Here is a 26,959-nt window from a genome sequence, read left to right as displayed (position 1 = left end):
TGACAGGCTGCAAGCAAGGAGAGAAACGATAGCGCGAGAAGGAAGGTGTCGGTAAAGAAGAGCACGCGGGTGAGGAAGGTCGCAAATGGGCAGCGAGCAGGAAGGGAGGAGTGGCTGTGGGTTAGGAGTTGGCAACAATGGATATGGAAGGGATGACGCAATTTGAAGAGGAAGTCGCGGGTTAGGAAGAACTGTGAGCAAAGGGATGGCAACAATAGATCTGTAATGGGTTTTGAAACTCGTTTTTTGTTTTCGGCAGAAAGATGGCAGGGAGAACTTAGGCAAAAATCAATGGAGGAAGAAGGGTTTCAATGGCAGCGTTTTGCATGCAGTAAGGAGGTTGATAATGGAGAAAAACACAGAGGGAGAAGAAGTTGCAAATTCGATGGAGGAATAAGGGTTTTCTATAAAAAAATTGAAATTTGTAGCAAATTAAAAACCCCAGGTAGCAGATCGAAAAACCCAATCAGTAGAGAAATGGTAGCCCAGAAACTAAAAAATCAAAAATCAAAAATCAAAAAATTTTGATTTAAAATGATGTATCCTTTTGCTTCAAATTTATCCTTGAAACGCTTATAAAAATTTCCAGATCCAAGAATTTTTTGGGACTACAAAAAAAATTTGAATAATATCCCTGCAAAGTGATATTAAGGCCAGATCTTACCCTCCAGGGTCTAGATCTGGCTTCAAACAAAAATTCTCCTTCAGATCTGAAGCTGCAAAAAAAAGAAAAACAAAACACCCAGAAACTATGAAACCGGATTCGTCCAAAACAGGCCACGTGTCTGAATCCCACAAATCCGACACAATTCGATAGGAATGCAAATCCTAAAATGGGACACCACATGTCCTAACAGGACACCATCGAATCCCGGTCGTGTCCGCTTAAGACACTTCATGTCCCTATTTTGGGATTCGAATCCCAAAAAAGTGAGGGTTTATGAGGTTTATGAGGGAGGCTTTATGAGGTTTATGAGGGTTTATGATGTTTGTGAGGGTTTATGAGTGAGGGTTTGAGGTTTGTGCGGGTTTATGAGGGTTTATGAGGTTTGGGAGGTTTGTGAGGGTTTATGCAGATATTTGAATTTTGTATGTACTATGCATGCTATAATGTTACTAACTTACTTTGTAAATAGTAAAACTAACATTTAGATGAAGATCTATGTTTGAAATCAATGAATTTGTTTCATTAATGAGAATTTGTGTAAGAAATATCTAATTTTTAATATATATATATATATAACAAATCCTACATGTTCTATTCCGGGGGGTCAACGTGTTTGAATCTGACACTCGAATCCCCGTATCCTATGAATCCCGAATTCTCGTGTCAGGTGACTTAGCCCAGAAACGATATACACAATGATGAAATTAAAAAAACCCAAAAACCCAGTTAAATTACAATGATTACAAGCTGAAGGCTCTAAGTAACCAGATCTATCATTATGCTGCACAAAAATTAAAAGATTTTTTAAAATTTTAAAGGAGGTGCTAACTCGAAACCCTTCGTGCATCACCAACAACAATCTTATGATAAGCTCGAAGTTGATTTAGTTGGGCTCTTCAGAAAATACGGATCAGGAGTTGGCTAGTTCAATTGAAAAACTTCCCCTAACGTCTGATGATCTAAATCAAGATTTCCCTGCAAAATTCAATCCAACCATCAAAAATAAAGTGATAAAATAATAATAAAATTCAGACAAATAGACATACTTGCTATTACGTTCAAAATTTAAACTATTATTCCAACCCCAATGACTGAGCAAGATACTTGCACTCAAATCACTCTTCAAAAGCTATCATCAATGACTTTAGAAAAATTTTGCATGAAAATAACATATCTTACAGTATTCTCATGAAGAGTAACACCAGCGGAATTTAACCCCAAAGTCTTTCTTTATTATCCAGAAAAAAGATTAGACTATAGCTTCTTGTTAAGCAGAGGACTCAGAGATCGGATGATCAACTGACAAATGACCTCCTATTTAAAGATAAATCCTCCAATGGCTAGTTCGAGTGAACCTTGTCAAAGTAATCTCGATCGTTGATGAAGATCAAAATTTCTTTTAATTTCATCCGTCGAAATATTTAATTTTTGAGGAAATTCGAAATTTTCATTTAAATGCATTTTAATTTACTCAAAAATTTAAATTTAAATTTTCATTTAAATTTTGATTTTTGAGTTAATTTCCCCAAAATTTTGACTTTGACTTAATCCCAGGGATCAAAAGTTTAAAATTTATCAAAATAATTAATTTACGTCAGTCCATGGACCTCTTAAAATTTAAATTTTTAGGACCAATGAATTTTGCCTTTGGAGAATATAAATTTACCTAAGACCTAGACTTAATTAATTTTAATTAATTAACCTATGAAGGGATAAATTATTTTTCCAACCCTCAAGATGCTTTACATCATGATTTTCATATTTTTTACATCATAAGGGGGAAAACCCATTTGTAAAAGACCCTTACAGATTACCCATTTCTGCGACACAAATATAATCCAGCAGACCAAGCAATTTGTAATAAAATAACCTAACCAAGTAGTTAGGATTATTCCCAAATTACTTTTACATAGACTCTGTCTAGAACACTAGGACTCGCCTAAGATCCTAGCGACAAAATCCATTCCATCTTTGGGGCAACACTGGAAGGAAAAACTCTACAGACCATCCGAGAATGAATCGTTGAGACAAAAAACCTCCTAGAATGGAGATCATCACTAGAAAAGTAGGTCTTTACATACATGACACGGTTCTGCTGAAATTATTTACATTATAGTATATACACATGCAGAATGGGTTTACATAACATATTGAAAGTTAGACTGATGAGGTAGCTGGACAGCATGAACACAACGATCAGGCGCTATCCCTTTTGTGAAAAAAGAGGGTGTACTGCTATGGGTCGTTGACACGTAATGGTCAATAGGGTGAATCACAGGAGACAAGATAGCAAAACTCACTATATTATGGCAGGAGCGGGGAAGTTTAACATGCATCAAATCGATTCATAATATATGGAGCCTACATATTGATTGCATGCAGGGACCAAAGACGAGGCACAAGTGGGTTCCAGCCTATGTTGCAGGAAACGTTGGGCAAGAGGTTGTTTCCAGCAAAAAATGAAATGGAAACATGGAAACACGTATGGTACAGCCTTGAAATGTGTTTCATATCGTACTGGCACATTTCACAAGGCTGAAACATGGCTCAGTATGGCCTAAACATGTATCAAGGCCGTACGGCCGCGTTTTCAGAGAAAAATAAAATAAAATAAAATAAAATAAAAAATAAAAATAAAAATAAATAAATAAAAATAAAAAATAAAAAAGAATAAAAATTAAAAATTAAAAAAAATAAATAAATAAATAATAATAATAATAATAATAATTGTCTTTTTTTTTTTCCTTTTTTCGTTTTTATTTTTTTATTTGAGGATTAAAATATTTTGTGGATGTTTCTAGATGGCTCTCACAAGTTTGATTCATTTTGTGAAGCACAACAAATTGGGCTCACAGAAGGTATAGGATCTTGTTTATGTGCACTCCAGCCTTCGCCTTGCATCTCTTAGGGGTTTAAAAAATAGCAGTGGTCCTTCTACATAATGGAATGTGGAACTAGAAAGTAATGATTTGGAGCTCTCTCTTGTTGACCTAAATATTGATGGCTGGGAGCCTAGAAGAGGAATTGGTCAATCATCTTCTTCAGCCCCACCAATCATTGTTGAGCATGTTTTTGCTTCTATTTTTTCCAAGGATTATGACGATGAGGATGAAGATTGAAGACTATTAGTCCTTAGTCTTTATAGTACTTGCAACCTCGTAGTCTTTATTGTACTTGCACCCGCATATACATAATAGATGTTGATTTTGGATATATATATATATTTATAATAAACCTCATCTATCAAGGTTGTTTTTGGATATTATTACTTTCATTACGTGATCATTCATGAGTAAATGTGATGTAAATTTAGAGACTTATAGTTTATGCATTGACATTGGACAATTTAATCATAATGTAATAATGTATCATGTATGTTTTATGATTGCACATAACATTTCTTAAATGTCCTAACATATATATATCGTGTTTCCCCGTTTCCAAAATTTGAGGGGATCATGTTTCGTACCCGTACCCGATTCGGAAACTTGTACTTGTTTCCCCATATCATGCAACTTAGGTTCTAGCAATTGTCTAAATTATGCCACGAAAAATCTAGCTTTGGGATCCAAGGATTCAGTTGGATGATAGGTCACTCTATTCCGTGATGAGTAGAGTCATGGCAGAGAGTGATCTAGATCACTCTTGGGTTGACAAATGGAGGATCGATGAGGTCTTTGTCATATGGCAAGACAGGTTTTCCTTGTCGCTACTCAGGATTGGAATTAGCTTTGGATGGGTAGGCTTTCACATCGTGGAGATGCCTAGGCGGGATGTGTTTGTCATTTACAGATACTTCGCCATCAAGTTCCAAGAGAAAAGGATATGGTATGAGTACAATGGGAATTCAGTCATAGTCAGAGTGGTGTAACATCAGCATGGTGGTATCCATCATTTGAGAGTAGCAGGGAACCCTGACATTACAGGCTTGGAAGTTCAGCTACCTTTAGGGATAAGCCAGTTTCTACAAGGGGGAAGTGATGTAGATCTTCCATTGGGTTTTAGTTCTACGGAGATTATTTTTCCCTCTAGTGATTTTTTGATGACTCAGAGCACCACACTAGTATGGCAGGATGATCAGTCAAAGGAGACCATGGAGAGCTCGTGCAGGCGAGGGTTCCTCTCCCCCTGGGTTGGATTGCATTGTTAGGATTCTGCTCTTGAAAATGATCCAAGTGGATGTTGGTGGCCACCCACCTATCCCACTTAGACCCCCACAATTGTCTCTTTCAGTTTTTTAGTTTCCTTAATTGTAGCACAATTTACTATTTTTCGCAATTTTTCGGGTCCTGAACTTCTGAAGCCATTTTAAGGCCCTAAACGACATTTTTTGGGAAATCTGGGAGCAACAAGGGTCCATGGACCAATGTTATGGACCCATGTTTCTCTTCCAAAAGTTGTAGTGCTCAGATAGATCTTTTTAGCGAGCTATTGTATGTGTCAAACGAAGATCGTATGTCCAAGTTACGAGCCCGTGAAGTTGATGTACCAATTTACCCAAACGGGGCCCACAGTTTGGCGTTTCATCTTCTAGGGTTAGGTTTTTGGATGTTTAGGGTTTTCCATTGTTTCTCAACAATAAATAGGCCTTCGAGCCTCATTGTAACACAGTTTAGAGGCTTGCAGCTGCCACATCTCTTCTCAGAGATAAGCTACCATCGCCCTAGCTGGTTTATTTCCATTTCGGTTTGTAAGCATATTTCAGTATTTTACATTAATGAAATGAAGCATTATTTCCGCTGCATCTCTGTATTTATGGTTATATCTATAATCTATTGCGTTCCTATATAAATCCGGATCAGAAAAACAAGAGATTGGGTTCTTTGTAGAGTAGCTTCGAGAAGAATTGATCAGGATTCTACATTATTAGGGTGTGTTACTTGTGATATGTAGTGTTTCGGCGTCTATGTCTTGTTGGACCGCGAGTGGAGTGAGGGATGCTTCACATTGAGCAGGGTGACTCGAGATCCTAGTATCGAGGGATTCCTTTGTGGCAAGATAGTGCATGGATTCAGAGTGACTCAGTGACACATTTGGGACCTCGATATTGTTTGTGATGACAGTTTGGGTCAACAAAGAGAGAGAATGTTTGTTTTTGCATTGCTTGAGGACAAGCAATTTTGGCAGGGAGGATTGTAATATCCCTGAATTTTGCAAGTGCAGGAAATTACTAAGGAGTTGCCCAATTTTGTTGAAATTATATAAAAGGGCTCAATTATAATTAGCAAAAGGGGGAAAATATTATGTTATTAGAGAATGGCGGCAAAATAGTAGTTTATTGGAGAATGGCAACAAAAAGTCATTTTGTGGAGAATGGTTCCCACCAATAAAATAATATTAAAAAGAAGTCTAGACACATGGGGAGAAATTATATGAATATTCTATCACTGCAACATTTGATTTACTTTTCCTACCTATTCTTCAATAAGTTATTTATGAAATTCCTTGAATAAACATTAAAATAAATTTTGTTGCAGATATCACACCGTAATACAGAAACAAACACATGTACAACAATCAACACATTGACATAGATATTTTAGACAATAGTACTCGAAAAAACCCAATGTGGGAAAATTGGTGCAGCAAGGGAGGATTTTATTATTCAACAATTCTTCAGTACAACAGGGTGCCAAACTGGCTTACCCATAGAGAGAAAAATTCTCTAGCACTTCTCCTAGTCCCAGTGTCAGCTTGGCTAACCTCTGCGTGGCTCTCAGACACTTTGTGTCAGCCCCTGCTTGACTACGTCAGCCCTGGGTCTCTTTGCATCACCCACACAAGCCCTTTAGTGACTGCGCAATCTCCTGCTATCTTTGCATCTACCTGAAATGTCCTGCATTTCCCTCTCTTGCCTCAGTGTTAATCTCCAGTAGCTGATCCCTTCTCTCTGTTTCTTACTTGTTGCCTCTTGACTGCTCACCAGACTACTAGTTCGAATTTCTTAGCTAACCCTGCTCCAGAAATTGAACTGACTAGTCTCCCTCAATGTGTCCTCCAAGTGACCCTCAAGCGTCCTCTTATGCTTTTCTCGTTGACAAATCAACAGCTGAGATTAAGTCCCTAATCAACGGCTAAGATTAACTCTGGCTTGATCCATGACTTTTAGACCCTTCTAACACAGTTTTATATTAATTCACATTAATATTTTATTTTCCCTAAGTTTAGACTTAGGGACTCCATTAAAAATATTAATTATTTTAATCTCTCCCAAACTTTAGAATCTGCCCACACCATTTCTGGTATTGGAGATCTCATGTGCTTTAGCCTCTCCACCAATTTTCATGGCTAGAGCACATCCGATGCTACCCCAAATCAACACTCCCTCTTAGCGAGGACTGTGCTCTAGTAATACTCCTCACTGAGTATCACCCTAATCATCCAGCATCGATCCCTGTGGTGATATTAAGCCTCCCTGCCCAACATCCTCTGCACAGTTGCATCTTGTACTGATGCCCATGGCTCTGCTACTGTCATTGTTGCATCTGTATGACAACTCCCTCTGCATTCGTGCTACTGTTGGTCCTTTCTCCCAACAATGCGTCCGCACTGCAACTCCCTCTGCACTCGTGTTGTTATCACTCCCATTTCTGCTATTGAAATGGGTTCTTTACCATCCACATATTTTCCTTGAAGTAGTCAAACTTGGTCCTTCCAAGGGCCTTGGTGAGGATGTCCGCCACCTATTCTCCTGTAGGAGTGTAGCTCAACTGTACAACTCCTCGTTGGACACAGTCCCTGACAAAGTGACACTGGATATCAATATGCTTCGACCTATCATGAAACGTTGAATTCTCAGAGAGCTTAATGCAACTCTGATTATCGCACATGATCTTAGTTGCCTCCATATTCCTTCTGAATAGGTTCACAAGCATTTTTCTAGGCCATATGGCCTCACACGAAGTTGTGCTTGCTACCATATATTCTGCCTCAGATGAGCTCAGAGCCATGGACTTCTGTTTCCTACTACACCAAGAGGTCATTCCTGAACCAATGTTGAAACAGTACCTAGAGGTACTTTTCTGATCCACTGAACTTCCTGTCCAATCTGCATCAGTAAATCCACTCAATCTAATATCCTTACTCCAGGTGTACAAGAGTCCATAGTCGACTATTCCTTGTAAATACCTGAGTACATGTTTGGTTGCTGCTCAGTGCGCCCTCTTCGATTCCACCACGAACTGACTGAGGGTGTTCACAGCGTAGCAAATGTCTAGCCTGGTATTGACCAGATACATCAAGGACCCTATGAGTTGCCTGTATAAGGTGGGATTAACATCCTTGTCTTCTGATGCATCAATATTCTTCCAGTTGGTAATCATTGGAGTAGCCATGGATCTACAGTCCTCCATCCCGAATCTCTTTAGGATTTCTGTAGCATATCTCCCTTGCCCAAGGAAGATCTCTCCCTTTTGCTACCAAACTTCCAACCCTAGGAATTAATGCATTCATCCCAAATCCTTCATATCGAATTATGTGGCTAGATTCTTCTCGCAGTCCCTAATGAGCCTCGATGATCCTCTCAAAAAGCGATCATCCACATACAATACTAAGATTAGTGGCTCATTCTCTACAACCAGATAGTAGAGATTTGGATCTGCGTCACTCTTGACAAATCCCATCTTCTGCAAGTAGCCATTGATTCGACAATACCATGCTCTAGGTGTTTGTTTCATCCCATACAAGGCTTTCTTCAACCTGCATACATGAGACTTCTTCTCATGTGTCTCAAAGCCCTTTGGTTGTTCAATGTATACCTCTTCTTCTATTACGTCGTTCAGAAAATCCGTTTTGACATCCATCAGATGAATCCCCCATCCCATCTGCATACATGAGACTTATTCTCATGAGTTTCAAAGCCCTCTGGTTGTTCAATGTACACCTCCTCTTCTATTACCCCGTTCAGAAATGTCGTTTTGACATCCATCTGATGGATCTCCCATCCCATCTGGGCTGCAAGAGATATCACAGCCCTAATAGACGTATACCTAGCTACTGAGGCGAAGGTCTCCTCATAGTCAATTCCTTCCTTTTGAGCATACCCCTTAACCACAAACCTGCCTTTGTATTTCTCAACACTATCGTCTGTAGCGTATTTGATCTTATAGATCCATCTCGAACCTACCACTGATCTGTCTTGAAGCCTTGGCATACCTCCAAGACATCATTCACCATTATGGAGTTGTACTCTTCTACCATCGCGTCTAGCCAAACCTGATGTTGAGTTGCCTTCTTCAAACTGGCAAGCTCCCCATCTTGAGCTACTAATCCCTGATATCTATCTGTCTGTTTTTGCTCCCTCTTATTGCTTCTTGGCGCACCGATGAAGTCCTCCTCTGCATCTCACAGAATCTGACGAAGTTCCCTACTAGTTCTTCCTCTGCCAGCAGGTGCTTCTATTAGCTCCTCCTCCTCATCCTGAGATTCTTCCTGGCCCGAGGAAGAATTTTTTACTTCCATTGGTTGAAGAGGCTTAACCAACGGCTCATCTTTTGACTGTTCCTCGGAAGGCATCTCACGAGACTTTCTGAAAGTCCTGTCCTCCATGAACTTTACATCTCATCGAACTACTACCATCCTGCTCCCTTGAAGGTAGATTCTGTATGCCTTAGCGTTCTCGCTATATCCCACCAGATATCCCTTTTCTGCAGTTTGATCCAACTTCTTCCTCTTTTCCTCTAGTATGTGGCAATATGCTAAACTCCCAAATATCCTGAAGTGACTGACTTCAGGTGTCTTCCCTGTGAAAACTTTCTCTGGAGTAATCTTGCCCAACACCTAATGAGGAGTCCTGTTCTAAACATAGATTGTTGTGTTGCATGCTTCCGCCCACAGGGATTTCAACATATCCTGATCATAAATCATGGCCCTAGCTACTTCTACAATAGTCTTGTTCTTTCTCTCTGCTACTCCTTTCTGCTCCGAATTGTAGGGAGCTGTCCACTCTCTTTTGATGCCCTCCTTAGCGCAAAAATTGGTAAAGTCCTTATCGACATACTCTCCATCACTATCTGAGCGCAAAACTTTTATTTTCTTCCCAGTCAGATTCTCCACCAGAGCCTTGAACTCTTTGAATCAACAAAAAACCTCGTCCTTGGTTTTCAGAAAATAAATATAAGTTTTCCTTGAGTGGTCATCAATGAAGGTAAGGAAATACTCAGCAGCACTAAGAGCTTTGATGGACATAGGTCCACAAATATCTGAATGTATCAATCCTAGTATACTCTTGGCCCTGTGTTTGCTCCTAGGAAATGCTGCCTTGGCATACTTTCCTAGAGCACAACCTCTGCATACATCATCTCGTTCCATACTCAGATCCGAAACTCCTGTTACATTGCTCCTGAGAATTCTCAGATCTCCATGGTGCAAATGACCCATTCTTTTGTGCCATAGTTCATTCAAGTCATTGTCTCCATGACTGCCTATTAGTGACATTGGTGATTCTAGTTGTAATCTATACAACCTGTTACTTTTGATCCCGATCTGCACTTTCTTTTTCCAGCTCGGGTGTTTGACGTATACCTTCTCCTTGATGAAGTAGACATCATAGCCCTTGCCTTGAAGTTGCGACATGGAAAGTAAGTTCATAACTTCATCCTCAATCTTGGTACATGCAGCACATTTGTAGCACGAAACTGTTCTCCCGATTCTGTTTGAAAAACTATGGTACCCTTCCCTACTGGAGTACACTTTGCTTTGTTCCCCATGGTGATCTGAAAGTTCATCTTCTCTTCTCGATATTCTGAAAAACATTCCCTGATTCCCGTCATATGCCACAAGGCTCCACTGTCTATATACCACACTTCTGATGATGCAAAACTAGTCATACAAGCCACTTCTTCTTCCAACCTAAAAGCCAACATAGAGAAATCGAAGTTCTTTCTCTTGTACAATCTTCTGAAAATCTATGTGAGTCCCCTGACATGGATGCCTTTGCATCGTGATCTCGGCCCATAACTGATTTTCCCTTCTTGTCTCTGATTACTTGCTCTAATGCCATGTGAAAATTCTATCACTGCAACATCTGATTTAGTTTTCCTACTTATTCTTCAATAACTTATTTATGAAATTCCTTCAATAAACATTAAAATAAATTCTGCTGCAGATATCACACCATAATACAGAAACAAACACATGTACAAGAATCAACACATTGACATAGATATTTTGGACAATAGTCCCCAAAAAAACCCAATGTGGAAAAACCGGTGCAGCAAGGGAGGATTTTATTATTCAGCAATTCTTCAGTACAACAGGGTGCCAAACTAGCTTACCCACAGAGAGAAAAAATCTCCAGCACTTTTCCTAGTCCCAACGTCAACTTGGCTGACCTCTACGTGGCTCTCAGACACTCTGCATCAGCCCCCGCTTAACTGTGTCAGCCCTAGGTCTCTCTGCGTCACCCACACAGGCCCTCTAGTGACTATGTAGTCTTCCTCTACATTTGCCTGAAATGCCCTGCATCTACCTCTCCTGCCTCAGCGCTAGTCTCCGGTGGCTGATCCCTTCTCTCTGTTTCTTACTTGTTGCTTCCTTACTGCTCACCAGACCACTAGTTCGAATTTCCCAGCTAACCCCTCTCCAGAAATTGAACTCACTGGGCTCCCTCAGTGTGTTCTCCAAGTGACCCTCAAGCCTCCTCTTATACTTTTCTTGTTGACAAATCAACAGCCGAGATTAAGTCCCTAATCAACGGCTAAGATTAACTCTAGTTTAATCCATGACTTTTGGACCCTTCTAACACAGTTTTTTATTTTCCATAAGTTTAGACTTAGGGACTCCATTAAAAATATTAATTATTTTAATATCTCCCAAATTGTTTAGAATCTGCCCAAACCATTTCTGGTTATTGAAGATCTCATGTGCTTTAGTCTCTCCACCAATTTTCGTGGCTAGAGCACATCCGATGTTACCCCAAATCAACAAATTATAAAAGGAGGATGGACTCATTTGTTGAAAATTCTATTCCTATCATATCTCATTGACATTGAAAAAAAACTCTAGCGAGTTTCAGACTTAAGGGTTTCAAGCGAAACTCTAAGCTTATTTCGGTGGACTTTGAGTGTCACCCTAGTTAGCTCTTGGGGAAGATCACTTCAGGTCTTCCATTTTTGTTTATTACAGAGTTACATAAAGTTTTAGATCAAGAGGCCGAGCAGACTTGTTTGGAGGCCAGATTTATCTTGTTGGTGATCTTCCCTTCTCAGTTCAAACAGGGGTATTTTTGGTGCCTAGATCAAGAGGCCGAACTTCCAAGCCAAAACTGAAGTCACGGTGACTGCTAAAAAGAGGCCAAATCTCTCCCGTATTCTGTTGGACTAGTTATGCGTTAAAGGCAGTGCATTTGCCAGTCAATAAATGGGCGAGTCTATTGCTTATCCAGTGAGACATATGGCTGATAAAAGTGGGATGAGTTTCCCTTTTGCAGTGGATAAGTTACCTGCTGATTTGTTGTGGGTCAAACTCTTCATTTTGTTGGTGCCTTACACAATTTCCAGAGGGTCAAACTCTGCCACAATTCAATGAGTTGAAATGCTGAGAGAGGGACAGCATATTAGCTGAGTTTTTGCTGAAGCATATTCTCTGTGTGAAGATTTTCTTACATAGCTGGTGGTGCTTTAGTATTGTAACAATCATCTACATCCATTCTTTATGCCTCTGTCCACTGGTATTTCTAATATCAGACTTCTTTAATGCTGTAGCGTGTGTTATCAGTGACATATAAATCTCACTTAATTTAATGAAGGATAAAAATCAAATGTTCTCAAGCTCTCAATTCGTGCATACTTGAGGTTGGTGTATTCTGCGCATTTTCTGAGATTTAATAAAATATAAGTTACTGGTCTGAGACTCCTCATATGGTTATTTAATTGAAGTGATGTTGTTCATTCAAGTGAACTCCTGAAAATCACCTACAGCAGTATGTTCACCAAGTGTTTGACCAATTACCTCACTGGAAGACTCATTGAAACTCAATTAAAACTCAAAAAGTTTAAGTGCAAATTTGGAATATCTTAGTTGGGAACATTACATAACTCTACAAGAAGGAACTCTTAGGGTCTGATACATTTGATTCCTGAGACTGAATTAGGTTTGTGGAAGAAGATTGAACAAACTTACTTCTCGTAGACTCTTTGGTAAACTCAGAGATGAATCAATATGTGATATCCATTTGTTTTTTTGTTTAAATAATTATGAACTAGAAATGGGTGATCTTTATGACCCTATTGATTTTTCTGCTATTAATGGTTATCCTCATGCTCCACCTAACAAAGCCTTGGAGAAATTACCATTCTTTCAGGGGAATAATACAATAAGTGCCAAAACTCATCTAAGAAATTTTTACCTCCTGTGTTATTAAGTGGTGTATATTGAAGTTCCAAGGGCTTGATAGTTCTCTGCTGTAGATAATTGAATTTTAAAACATTTTCAAAATTTTCACATTACATTCACCCGATATCATCATAAGCAATTATATAGAGACAACATTAACATTAACAATGCAGCCGAATAGCAAGGAACATTAGAATAAAAGCATACACAATACAGACACAAGGATTGCTGGTAAGGGACCAGGGCAAAACCCCAGAAGGGGAAAATACAAATCAATCTTCTCCTTATGGAGAGATCATTCAAAGTTCAGCATGAGATAGATAGTACAATTATAATGAGACACAAGTCTTTCAATATCAATCACATTATCCCTCCTAGGGCCGACCCAGGATCATACAAGATCCTCATAAGATGGCAGCAGACAAGTCTATCAAAGAAGCATTTGGAACGAACAAAGTTTGTTCTTCAAGTTAAATACTCCAGAAGACTTGGAATATGTAGATCTCCATTGAAGATACAAGATTATATATTAAATGTATGAATAATAATGATGTTACAAATGAGAGTGAGGGGCCTGCTTATATACTAGGCAAGTGCCTCTTCAACACTAATCATTATTACAATTATGATCATTATTTATATTTAATATATTTTATTCATAGCATTGTCTTTCTCTTCAAAAAGCTTTGTCCTCAAAGCTTGCTGATGAAAAGGCTTGATCTATTTTTCTATTTCGAATGTCTTCCCATCTCAGAACTATCATCTCCATTGATACAAGTTGATATGATGCTTGGAGTGATATATAAAATTGTCGCACGAAGAAAGGATCTAACCATCCTAAACTAATCTTTTGTGGAATCTTTCGATTACTAGAAACTTGTGATGAATCAATATCACTGCATTGAGTTGTGCGCACTTCAGTATCCTTCTGAACATAAGTTTGTTGTTTTTGTTTTGAGAGATACAAATATGCAAACTGATTGGAATGTCTGCTTTTGTGATTTGGATGTAGATAAGAAGTTTGTCTTTCCCTTATCATGTGTGTGGCAAGATTGAGACTTACTTCAGGTTTTGATGTCGTCGAGTTGGTTACAAAATCTTCACCTGGGTTTTTCATCGTTTGAACTACAACTTTTGAGTACATCCTTACTTCAGTTGGGTTTGGATTTGTCTAAATTGTGAGATTAATGGAATCTATGTTGGTTTCCTTTTCTTCGACTTGGACTGTTACTTCTAAAGACTTTGATACTTCTTTCATGAGTAATTCTTCTAACTTGCTTTTTAATGATTGCTTATCATCCTTAAGATTTTTAATTTGAGTGAGTAGACTTTGATTATGGTTTCTCAGACATAAGAGTTCTTTGGTTTCTGATTCATCAACCTTGTTACACAGTAATTTGTCACTGCCTTCCTGTCAGTCACCCTGCTGTGCCAATCACTAAGCTTCATGCCTTCTGAACTGGCCCAAAAAAACCCATTTTCCTAAAGTTTTGTTCATCAGCGCGTCTGTTTGAAAAATACCCGCGATGACTGGCGCTCCATAGTGTATCCCGCGCGCTGCCAGCTCGGAAGGACATCACTTTTCCGCGCTGGTCGCCAGCGCGCCTTTCCCGTGTTCTTCCGCGCTGACATGACTGTCCTAGTTATGTGGACGCGGCGACATCGCGTCAGTTTCCTCATAATCCGCGCTGATCCAGTTTGGGTGAATTTGTTCAAACAACCAGCCTTCCAGATAACTCCAGGCTTGGTTGTTAGCTTTGTGAATGTCGACTCCCTTCTCTGGCATGTCTGTTCGACCCTTTGCAACCACTTCCCTTGAAGATAAGCTCATCCTTCCACCCTTTTAGGAGGCTCCTTCTCCTACATATACTTCCACCATTACCATGAGCAGCTAGTTAGACATAGCTTGGATTGTATAGAGCTTATAGTGCTCAGATTGCTGCTACTATAGGTATTTGGTGTGCTAGGTGTGGAAGTGATTGATTGCTTAGGGAAGGTTGTTTTGTGTTGCTTGTATGTGAGAGAGAGTTGTTTGTCTTGGGAGAATCATCCTCAAAGGTGAATGCTTGAGATACATGCTGACTGGCCCCTCCTGAGAAGGTTACCGACGTCAGAACATTTGGTTGTACTCTTCTCTATTCTGATTAATAATAGATGACTGCTATTATTGTTCCATTCTCATTTGTACTTGCAATGGTTAAATGTGAATTACATCTTTTCTGACTGATGTATGGTTGCTTTTACTAGATTTCACGCTTGCGTTTGTTTCCTCTTCGTGTGTGCAGGTATCTATTCGCGGAGATCGCGGAGGATTGTGACCAGCCAAAGCGAAGGAGCGAAGGCAACATCTCTTCGTCAAACGACAGCGCTGGAATCCAAGTAGGTGCTCTTTACCTCTTGTTTAAATTGTAATTAGGAACATGCATAGCAGCATTGTTTGATTGTTGCTAGACCCTTGCTGGGCTAGTAGGGATCGCCTCTATCCGTAGAGGGGATTTACCTCATCGACAAACCTTATTTTCAATGTCTGAACTTATAAGCTTCTCATCTTTTAGATCTCTGATTTGTTCCAATAACCTTTGGTTCAGGGTTTTTAAGCGCAAATTTTCTTCTTCCTTCTCAGATATATTCTCGTTGAATTTATTTTCGACACATCCCTTTTCTTCTTCTAATTTTTTCTTTCGTTCCTTGGATTTCTTGACCTTCACAAGTAATTTTTGGATACGGTTCCTTGGACACACAATTTCCTCGTCTTTTTCTGTTAATTTTTGTTCCAGTTTTGCAAGTTTTCCTCTCATTTTGTCATTTGCATCAGTACATCATCTTGACATTCTTCCGCATTAAATAATTTTCCACATGTTGGACAACATAATTCACAATTTTTATGAATCCAAGGATATTCAATGTATGTTATACAAAACGGACATTTAGTCCAAAATAATGATTGTTATGTGGAAATCATCTTGACTTCCTTCATCATTTTCGAATTGGACTCCATTTGTTTGTCGAATATTAATTATTTTGTGTTCGTCAAAAAACCTAGGGTTTGTAAATACCCCCTTTTTTCTTAATTTGTATAATTGTGTGTTTTTTAACCTAAATAATATTCTTTTTAACTGAATTTTTTTTATAATTTTTTTTGTATCTTTACTGGTTTTTTGTTAGTTTTTTTTTTTGGAATGATTTCTTTAATAGTTTTATTTATAATTTTTTTTCCATTTTTTATATATATGTTTTTTCTTTTCTACAATTTTTTTTCTATTTTTTTTTAAATAGATATAATCTCTTTTTTTAACCTTTAATATATATATATATATATATATATATATATATAATAAAATGGCCAAAGGCTTGTCGATAAATGGAGAATCTCCCACTATATAGCGAAACACTTCGATTACGACGATAATCAAGTTGATGACGAGTTGATGGCCAAAGGTCAGGATCAACCAACATGGCTTTGATACCAAATGGAATGAACAAAGTTTGTTCTTCAAGTTAAATACTCCAGAAAACTTGAGATATGTAGATCTCCCTTGAAGATACAAGATTATATATTAAATGTATGAATAAGAATGATGTTACAAATGAGAGTGAAGGGCTTGCTTATATACTAGGCAGGTGCCTCTTCATGGAAAGTCATGTCCCATTTAGACATGTCTATTCAACACTAATTACTATTAACTAATCATTATTACAATTATATCATTATTTATATTTAATATTTTTTATTCATAACAGCATTCACAAGCCCTCCACAAGAACTTTGATAGGTCTCCTAGTGATCAATAGATGAAACCGTAAGGGTTTCCTCCAAATCAATGTCACAAGTGACATATATCTTTGTCTCACGCGGCGTACATGTTGTTGCCATAGGAGCACTAGTATCATTGCCATACATCACTGTCATAAGAACAAGTATCACTGCCATACATCATTATCCAATTACAGAAGATTAGGGCACATAAACCCTTATCACAAAGCTGCTCATGTAGGCCGCAATGAACTCCTAACAAACCTTATAAAGGTCGCATAAGAACAGGCCTTAAAGGTCGCATAAACAATATGCTAGCTACCAAGGGTTAGGGCCATTAGACCCGCACCAAGATATGCCAAAGGGGGGCACATATATAGTCTCCTTAACGTCGTTGGAATAGTCCCCATCTTCACAAATAAAGGTCACAGATATCTGGTCTTTGACCACATAGATGAGGTCGTATTAGTCACAGAGAGTACGTTGTATTAGCATCAGACCTAAGCACAGAGAAAGTTTGCATTAATTCTACTCTTATACACCGAGATAGTTTGCATTAGGAACAACCCTTAGACACAGAGATATTCAACCCTTATACACAGAGATAGTCTGCATATAATTAGGACAAGATCATAGATCAAAGAGAGAAAGTCGCATGCATACAAAGAGAAAGGTCGTTGATAGGGCCACAGAGAAAGTTGCAAATAGCACAGAGATAGGCCACATTGATGGACAACCTTACCAAAGAGATAGATCTTTGTATGCCACAGATATATATCTTTGTATGCCACAAAGGAGAGCTTCTATTATGCTGCCATAGACCCGCCTTAGCAAAACCATAAGAGCTACCTTAAAACAATATGCAAGTTGCCTCAAAACTTGCCTCAAACCATCCAAAATTTTCACAGAGAATGTGAGTTCTGACTTGGCTTAAAGGAGGAGCTAATAGGGCCTTTATATAGTTATTACTTATGATGAATGGACGTGTCTTTACATGGAGCCGAATTGAATTCTTTGATGGGTCAATATGAGAAAAAAAAATTCATCTATTTATTTGCCACATAATTACATGAGTTGACTTGAGGATTTCCCCAACAATAATGACACGCTGACTTGCATAGGATGATATAATAATTTCCATTTAATTCCTTTTTGGGGCAAAGCAGTTTGAGTTTCCCCTTGGATAAAATTGGATTTCTCTTGAGGAAATTCATCCCCAAGCTGCCCAAATTTCAACACTCCCTCTCAACTAGGGATGAATTTCCAACGGCACCATAAGTCTCATTTCAGATGTACATGTTTCAACATAAGAGAAGCTCACCTCATCTCATTTTATAGAAGAATGATACACAACCGATGATGGGGGAGATCAATTTAGCACAACCAAGTCCATAGCAGTCATAAATGACTTTGGTAAAGATCGATTACACCCTATGTCCACTCACTGATCCTCACCCAAATTGATCATCAGCGATCAAGTGGTATAACACCTGCATCCAACACTTAGGGAGATCAATTTACCTTAACCAAGTCAATGGCAGTCGCACCCGACTTTCGTAAAGATCAAACGCACCTAAGTCTCCTCACCCACTGGCTAGATGGGTGGCAATCCTGACAAGCTTAACCAAATCCATGGCCCTTGGTCAATAGAGACACAAAGGTGACTTGCGCGTAGAAACCAAGTCCATGGCTCTAAGGAGTACCCTCACACCCAAGAGCCTCGCTGCTCATCCCCCCCACCAAGTCCATGGCTAATCGAAAGATTGGGGGAGAGCATATGCTCAGTGTTCTCAATTAGCAATGTTCCCTCTCAATGAGGGTTAAATTATCCTACACTCCAAGTTGGTCTCAAAAGACAGCAAAGGCTTCGTGAGAACGCTTGCAAACTGCTCATCCATTGACAGCCTCACTACTTCAGCTTTGCAACAAGCCACCATCGGAGCCTCACTGCTCCACTTGTGCTAGAGCCTCATCACTCCCTCTATGTTGGAGCCTCAATGCTCCATCAGTGGCACCGTGTCTAACAATCATGTGCATAGCTTTTGAAGCCACACTACTTGTAATTCAGGCATACTAGCTGCAATATGATCAGCCATTGTTGGACTGAGTGCAGTGGAAATCTGCTACCTTCTCATCGAGGAAATCAAAGCAAGATCCATATTGAAGCAACTCTCAATGTGTTCTTCTTGTTCACAACACTCTTGGTTCACTTGCCATTGGCATATCTCTTCAATAGTAGGTATTGTTGACCATTGAAGACTCCATACCCAAAGATATCTCAAAGGATTCATGTACCATCAGAGTTCAGAGATCAACAGAGCTTCTAAGATCTATCTTCTTCTTTTCATTCTTCTTCTATATTGTACTCATATTTTGCAAGCCCTGCGGGGATGTTGTACAATGATGCTAGTGTGATGAATCGAATCATATAACAGGCCTAGGTAATTTGGAACATTGTCATCAAGTGATTTTACTCAGGGAAGTTTTTTGAAGTGAATGGCAATAGTCAATAGGAATGTAGTTTTTGATGAACAAGTACAGCAAACAAGAGGGAAGATAATCAAGACAACGACAATGATGATAGTGGACCTCAAATTCAACTCGCATCTTCGGACATTCAGCTGGGAAGCCAATTATCAACTATAATGAGTAGAGAGAAAGGGGCAATAGAAAAACATCAAGATGAACTAATGAAAGGACCCAGTCCAACAATAAGAAGAGCAATAGCAAGAAAATGGACTATAGCAACAAGAAGAGAAATGGGGAAGAAGACAAAGGCCAGAGCAACTGCATGAAGAAGAGCAAGAGCAGCAACAGCCAGACGAGGAAGCACTCTGGGTGCCTAGGGGATCAGCCTAAATAGCAACAAAGAAGAAACAAAGAGTGGACTAGACAGGATTCACTGCTTCAGATTGGGTTGGACCAAGAATTGATGAAAATCCAACTCGAGAAAGAACCTTTTATGACAAAGACTTCAACAGGTTGAAGCAACCAACTAGTTGGTGAAGAAACCGGTTTGTCCTCCATTGGTTGATATATTAATCAAACCATTATTCAAGTACAAGACAGCAAAATTTAGAAACAAGATTTATGTAAAAGTTAACATGCTACTCATTAAGGGGGGTATCTAAGAGATTTAGTGACCTTTGTTAACTTTATGAAATAAATAAGTTTAATTCAATTGTAAAAGTAAAAATGTAACTTAAGCTAAAATCATCTTAAAAAGTAATTACATAGTTAGAGATTTAGACACACACCCATACCTTTAGGGAGCTGAGTCTGTTCTGCCTTATAGAAGTATTTATTATCTCTTTCATAATAAACAAAAGAGTCTATCGTGCACTAATTTCTCTCATTCTCTCTTGTTATTATTATTATAATTTATCTATTCCACCTCTTACCATACCTTAAAGAATCCAAAAAGACAGGCATACACAAGAAGAGCTAATACAAAAACACAATGTTTATTGGTCTATATTTCAAACTGGAAACGTTCTTTAGATATTTATTTCTTTAGTTCCAAACTCTCATAAAGTTCACGTTTCATTCCAATTACTATTCCACAAAATCCATAATGAAACTTCTGGAGAGAATGAGTTCAGACAGCAATAACGGATTACTGAAACATGTTCAATGATTCACAAACTGAAGAAAAAAGAGTTCCGGTGCTGAGAATTGGGCAAGGTCAACTCAATCGAATCTGACAAGATGGCCAGTTTGCCAATACTTGACCTGACTCCAGGTACAAAAAGGATAAGATATTAAGATTTCAAGCTGCCCACAACTGGACCTCTTCTCCCATCAAATAGAAAACTCAGTTTCAAAAGCAGACCACTAATTTTTCCAGCTACAACCTTTTAATGGCTTCGCTAGTTACCGTAACACTTTTCAGTAAATAGTACAATAGTATATTTAAGAGTTTCGCCAGGAAATATTGAATTATGGTTAATGGGTCATGACACAAAAGAGTTGTATGGAGTTTAAAAAAAGTAATATTGTTTATTCCTGTCAAATAAAAAAATATAATTGCATTGTATTCTAATATCAAAAAACATTGGGAGTCCTGAATGTGAAAGATGGTCAAATCGGAAACCTTGTAGTATAAATGCCTGCCGCAAGTGCTGTTGCTCCTCCAACCGCTATAACTAATTTATTCTGATCCGTGAGTAAAGCTCTCAAACCACCTATAGAAATGGCAGTGTCATTTATAGAAGTCCAATATAAAATACCTGAAAGATATGTGTAATAAATAAAAGTACCAGTTCTTTCCTATTCATGTATGGTAGAAATGAACAGCTACAGAACCTCATGTTTAACAGTAAAAACTGCTACAAGAAATAGAAAAGTTGGGCAATTTTGTTAAAACCACACGAAGAAAGAATACCAAGTCACAGAACAATGACATTCAGTTGACAATTGTGTATTCAAATGTAATGTTGTAACCAACTATGAAAGAAAGGCTTGAAATATGTATAATTGATGATCGATATACGGAAGCAATACCCAACAACAAGAAATAATCATAATGACCATGCATAACCTGTTATGGCGAAATTACAGAACAAATTTCCCCTCTTAAGAGGTATTTAATCTTACAGTTATGCATTAGAACAGCTAAGGTTTATTCTAGCAAGCTATATTTGTCCTTGTGATTAATCTTAATCTTCTTGCTCTGGTGAGTTAGGTTTAACATTTTAAGGGCAATATATAGGGATCATTGCGTCAGCGTACTCTTGTTGGCAGAAGGCATTTATGCGACCAGAATGACCTGCAGTAACAATAGCCCAGGTCCAATCATAAAGACATTCTGGAACATTTCAAACTATCATGTGTGGGCATCTCTTTGGAGTATCCCTATTTCAAGCAGGACATTTATCTTTGACACAACGGAAATGCTTTTTAAATGCTTCCTGAATGAAAACGAAAAATTCTTTCCTGGAGGATAATAACGCAGTATGCAGGTGGAACTCGTTCTTTTTACTGAAAAAATAAAGGCATTAGTTTCGTAAAATTTAATGACTATGAACTTGGGCTGGAAGCCGCCTATCCTGATGACTACTAGGCTCCAGCCATTTATTCCTCCACGAGAAGCGAGGTGCATTCTACAGCCCAGATTGTAATGCCCATCCCATGTAAATAATGCTCTTGGCGCAATGTAATATGTTATATAAAACTAAAATATAGTAATAAAAATTCTAATGTGAGTACAATAAGATAATTTTATTAATGTCCAACAAATGACCACAAAAGTAGGACAACGGGACTGACAAAGAGTACAATCAGTATGAATAAAATGTGGGAGTGCAACTGCAGCTCCTAGAAAATATTGAAACTAACATAAAGAAAGGAAGAAACAAGCAGTAGTGTTGTCTCAACATGCATATAAAAGACCATGGCAGGAAATAAATTATCAATAGTCTGCCAACAAAAAATGACTGAGATAGGAAGATCTGGCAACGGAGCTAAAGATGTCAAGGGCTCAAGTCTGATGACCAATGGTGAGGAGGAAAATTAGGCACTGGCTCGCTGTTAAAGTCCTCTAGAACCAGAGGTGGTTCCAACTGTATGATCCTAGGGGCGATGTAGGAGCAAGGGATACTCCTCGTATTGTCAAAAGAAAGAAACTCTAACTAGATCTTTATTAAAGCTTGTGGTAGCTTCAAAAGGTCTTTTGCATATGCTTGGTGTCTTAGCATGTGGATGGTAACTTATTGCCTCTTTAAGCACTTGCTTGGTGGAGTGAGTGATTTATGTCTTCTTTCCTATGTCTAACTCAAGAAAAGTACAATAATTAAAGTCAATTGATTAATGTTGATTATTAAGTCATTTTCTAAAGATTATAAAAGAAGCCTAGTGAAGAGGTGAAGACACAAGAACACAAGAAATAGAGGCAACTATAACATTTTAGGGAAAGCAATTTTCTCATGAAGGAGAGAGCAAATTCGCTAGAGTGTGAGGCTCAGTGCGACCGAGAAGGACTAAGAACGCAAGGATAAGTTCGAGGTGTTTCCATGAGGCCAGTTTGCTGGGAATTGGAGAGCCCAAACTGCTGAAGTGAGGAGGTGCAGTTGTTGGGGAGGCCAATTTGCCAAGGTTGAGATGTGAGTGTCTAGAGGCCAAGTGAGAGTTAGGCATAGAGGTCGACTTGTGGTTGGGGGGGGAGGGGGTGTCGATTTTCTTCAACTCAAATTTCTTTAGAGGTTGATTTCTAGTTGGCAGATTTTCCTTGGGTCGAATTATTCAAGTGGGGCCAAGTTGCATGTTCACTATATTTTTCTTTGTAAATTCTTTGTGGTTTGAAACCTTGATTTTCCAAATTAATAAATGACAGAGAATTGTTATGGGTGAATTATCTCTATTGCAACGCGTGATCGATCAATCAGATTTATTTCCGCTGCATATATTTTTAGATGTTAAAATATCGGTGACTTTATTTTTTTCGATAATTTAGGATTTATTTTGTTAATTAAATAAATTGTTGGGAATAAATAGTTGTTGTGAGAACATAAACTTGGGTTGTTATTAGGAGATTTAACAAGGTATCAAAGCTTTCTAGATAACTCTGAGAGAGAGATCTGAAAGCACCAAGGTTTGCAGTAGTTAGTTTCTCCTTTTTTACGAAAGAAAAATTATTTTTTAATTTTGCAATTGGGTTTTGTGGCAGTGGTCAAATTGTGTAGATGGCATCAATGAGTAATTGGGGTTGCTAATTCCAGTCCCTGGAAGGAGCGAATTACCATGTGCTATGAATAAAATATATATAAAAAAATGCAAATGATAGAAACAATAATAATGATAAATAATGATTAATTAACTAATAATTAGTATTGAAGAGGCACGTCTCTATGGACATGACCATTCATGAAAGGGTACCTACCTAGCTATATATATGGGACCCTTAGTTGTAATCAAATCATCACATTCTTATGCATATATTTTATACAAATATGTTTGTATCCTCAATGGATGTCTTCATATTCAAAGTATTCCAATCGCAAGAACAAAATTCGTATATGCAACATAATATTTAGAAGATCTGAAATATATAAATATCAATGATAAGACAATAATATATTATATAAGAAATGTACAAAAGATATGTGATATGATTTGATTACAACTGAGGGTCTTGTATATATAGCTAGGAAAGTACCCTTTCACAAACGGTCATGTCCATAGACACATGCCTCTTCAATACTAATTATTAATTAATTAATCATTATTTATCATTATTATTATTTATATCATTTGTATTATTTTTATACATATTTTACTCATAACATTGTCTTTCTCTTCGAAAAGCTTTGTCCTCAAAGCTTATTAATGACAAAACATGTTATATGTTTCTTTGTCTTGTAATCTATTCTCGTCCTTCCAAATTCTTGGAGTTGTCATCTTTGTTGATACAAGATGATAGGATCCTCTAAGTGATAGACAAAATTGTCCAATTGAGAAGGGATCTAACCATCCTTAATCAATCTTACGCGAAATCTTGTGGTTACTGGAAACTTGAGATGGCTTTTTATCGCAAGACTGAATTGTGTTGACATCGACAATTTTTGAAACATAAGCCATTTGTTTCTAGTCTGAATGATATGGATCTGCAGACTGGTTGAGATGTTTGCTTTTATGGTTTGGGTGTCGATAAGGAATTCTTGTGAATTGATTTTGCCTTAATATGTTTGTGGTGATTTCTTGGTTTATTGGAGGTATCTGACTTCTTTCAAGTACAGAGGTCACTTGATTAATTGCGGAATCTTCACTTGAAATTTCCATTGTTTGAATTGCAACATCTAAGTACGTCTTCACTTCAACTGGTTTATCCTCTTCTTGACATTAGGGGAATTTTGAGGTCTAAAATGGGCCTCCTAAGAAAAATGTACAACCAAAATAAAATTTATAAGAACCAATAGGATTCAAGGTAATGATGTCAACCATGGGGGATGATTCACCATTTTTGGAGTTAAAAAATAAAAAGATTAAAAAATAATAAAATAATAAAACTATTTTTTCAACTCATATTTTCAACTTATCTCCCTAAATTTTTACTCAAATTTCGAGAGGGAATACTCGTTGGATGCAAAATCTGATTCCTCATCCAAGAAGTACCCATGTTTCATACTTTTGATGGACTCTGCTACACGAAAAATGAGAAATACATGAAAAAACGTGATTGCAATCACGTTTTTCATGTATTTCTCATTTTTCATGTAGAAGGGTCCATTGAAAATATGCAACATGGGTACGTCTTGGATGAGGAATCAAATTTTGCATCCATACTTTTGATGGACTCTGCTACACGAAAAATGAGAAATACATGAAAAAACGTGATTGCAATCACGTTTTTCATGTATTTCTCATTTTTCATGTAGAAGGGTCCATCGAAAGTATGCAACATGGGTACATCTTCGATGAGGAATCAAATTTTGCATCTAACAAGTATTGCCGCTCTAAATTTGAGTAAACCCATAAGGAGATAAGTTGAAAATACATGTTGAAAAAATAGTTTTTTCTATTTTCCCTCTAAAATTTGATGATGTCATCTAATCTTATTCTATTATTTCCACTATTATTTTATTATTTCCTTAGGAGGCCCATTTTTTACCTCAAGAGTCCCCTAATGGTTCTAATATTGACTGGATCACTATTCGTTCCTTTTTCTTGAAAATGGATTGTTACCTCTAAAGACTTCAATGCTTCTTTTTGAATAAGTTCTTCTAAATTGTCTTGTAGTGACTTCTTGTCAATTTTAAGCTTCTTTCTTTGTGTAAGAAGGTTTTGATTATGATTCCTTAGACGTGAAAGTTCTTCGTTTTCTGAGTTGTTGACTTTATCCTTAAGTATCCATCTCCTCATCTTTTAAAATTTTGATTTGTTCTAATAATCTTTGATTAAAGTCTTTTAAACGCAAATTTTTTTCTTCATTCTTTGATAGATTTTCATTGAGTTTCATCTTGACACATTCCATTTCTTCTTCTAAATTTTTCTTTCTTTCCTTGGACTTCTTGACCTTCGCAAGTAATTTTTTGTTGCGGTCGGTCCCTGTTGTCGCTCAAGTTGTACAAGCACTGCTACAAAGGCTCAGGTCAGGGGTTGTCACCTTGATCCCAACCTCGTCGTTCTAGTTGTCTCCCAACAATAGGTTGTTGGATACACCACTATCTGATCCATCATTGCTCTTGTTGCCTCTCAAGGATGGAGCCTACACCAAATGGATGTCAAAACTACTTTCTTGCATGGCTCGCTTAAGGAGGAAGTCTATGTAGAGCAACCTGAGGGGTTTGAAGTTCAAGACCGAAAGACACATGTATGCAAGTTGAAGAAAGCCCTCTATGGGTTGAAGCAAGCCCCAAGGGCTTGGTATGAGAGGATTGATAGCTATCTTATAAAGTTGGGTTTTACAAGGAGTGAAGTTGACACGAACCTATACTTCAAGGTTGAAAAGGACAAACCTCTCATTCTGGTTCTTTATGAGGATGATCTCTTTTTGACAGGTGTAGACCCTCATTTATCAATGCAAGAGGAAGTTGGCTTCTGAATTCGAGATGAAGGACCTAGGTTTGATGCACTGCTTCCTAGGCTTGGAGGTCTGGCAAAAGCCAGGTGAGATTTTCCTTTCTCAAGGAAAATCTACTCCATGGAACTCGAGAGATGTGGGATGGTGGAATGCAATTCTATGTCTACTCCATGGAACTCAACTTCAAGAAGCTATGTGGAAGTGTTGTTGAGCCTGCATTAGCAAATCCTTCTGAGTATCGACAACTTGTGGGGGATCTGATTTTCTTGGTAAACTCTCATCCAGACATATGCTTCGCTGTGAATACATCGAGTCAATTTATGGTCGAGCCTCATCACATACATTGGATTGCTGCCAAGAATCTTGAGATATTTCCGTGACACAATCAATTATCGTTTGAGATACACTATCAGGAATTTGAGGCGACATGGATATACTGACGCTGATTGGGATGGCAATGTGGTGGATTGTAAGAGCACGTCTGGGTGTTGCTTCTCTTTGGGGTCTGCATCAATATCTTGGATGAGCAAGAAGCAAGAATCGATTACACTAAGCACCACCGAGGCCATATACATTGTTGCTAGTATGGCCTGTTCTGAAGTTTGAGGAAACTCTTCAGTGAGCAATTTGAGCACGTGTTGGATAGCACTGTGATCTTCTACGAAAACCAAAGTGGGATTCGCCTTTC

General features: G+C 38.1%; 1 protein-coding gene across 1 annotated transcript in view; it reads right to left on the bottom strand.

Annotated features, from left to right (window-relative positions):
• Positions 1-26,959, bottom strand: part of LOC149245120 (uncharacterized) — a 280,773-nt gene that overhangs the window by 87,315 nt on the left and 166,499 nt on the right. Inside the window, exon 5 of the mRNA XM_089457651.1 lies at positions 20,848-20,938. Coding sequence (XP_089313777.1) covers positions 20,848-20,938 — 91 coding nt within the window. The remainder of the gene's footprint in view (positions 1-20,847; positions 20,939-26,959) is intronic.

This window comes from Pinus tabuliformis, chromosome 7 (assembly GCF_031772625.1).
Source record: "Pinus tabuliformis cultivar Carrire ecotype Pingquan chromosome 7, CPIR1, whole genome shotgun sequence".
NCBI classification, from domain to species: Eukaryota; Viridiplantae; Streptophyta; class Pinopsida; order Pinales; family Pinaceae; genus Pinus; species Pinus tabuliformis.
This window is presented reverse-complemented; position numbering and strand designations above follow the sequence as displayed.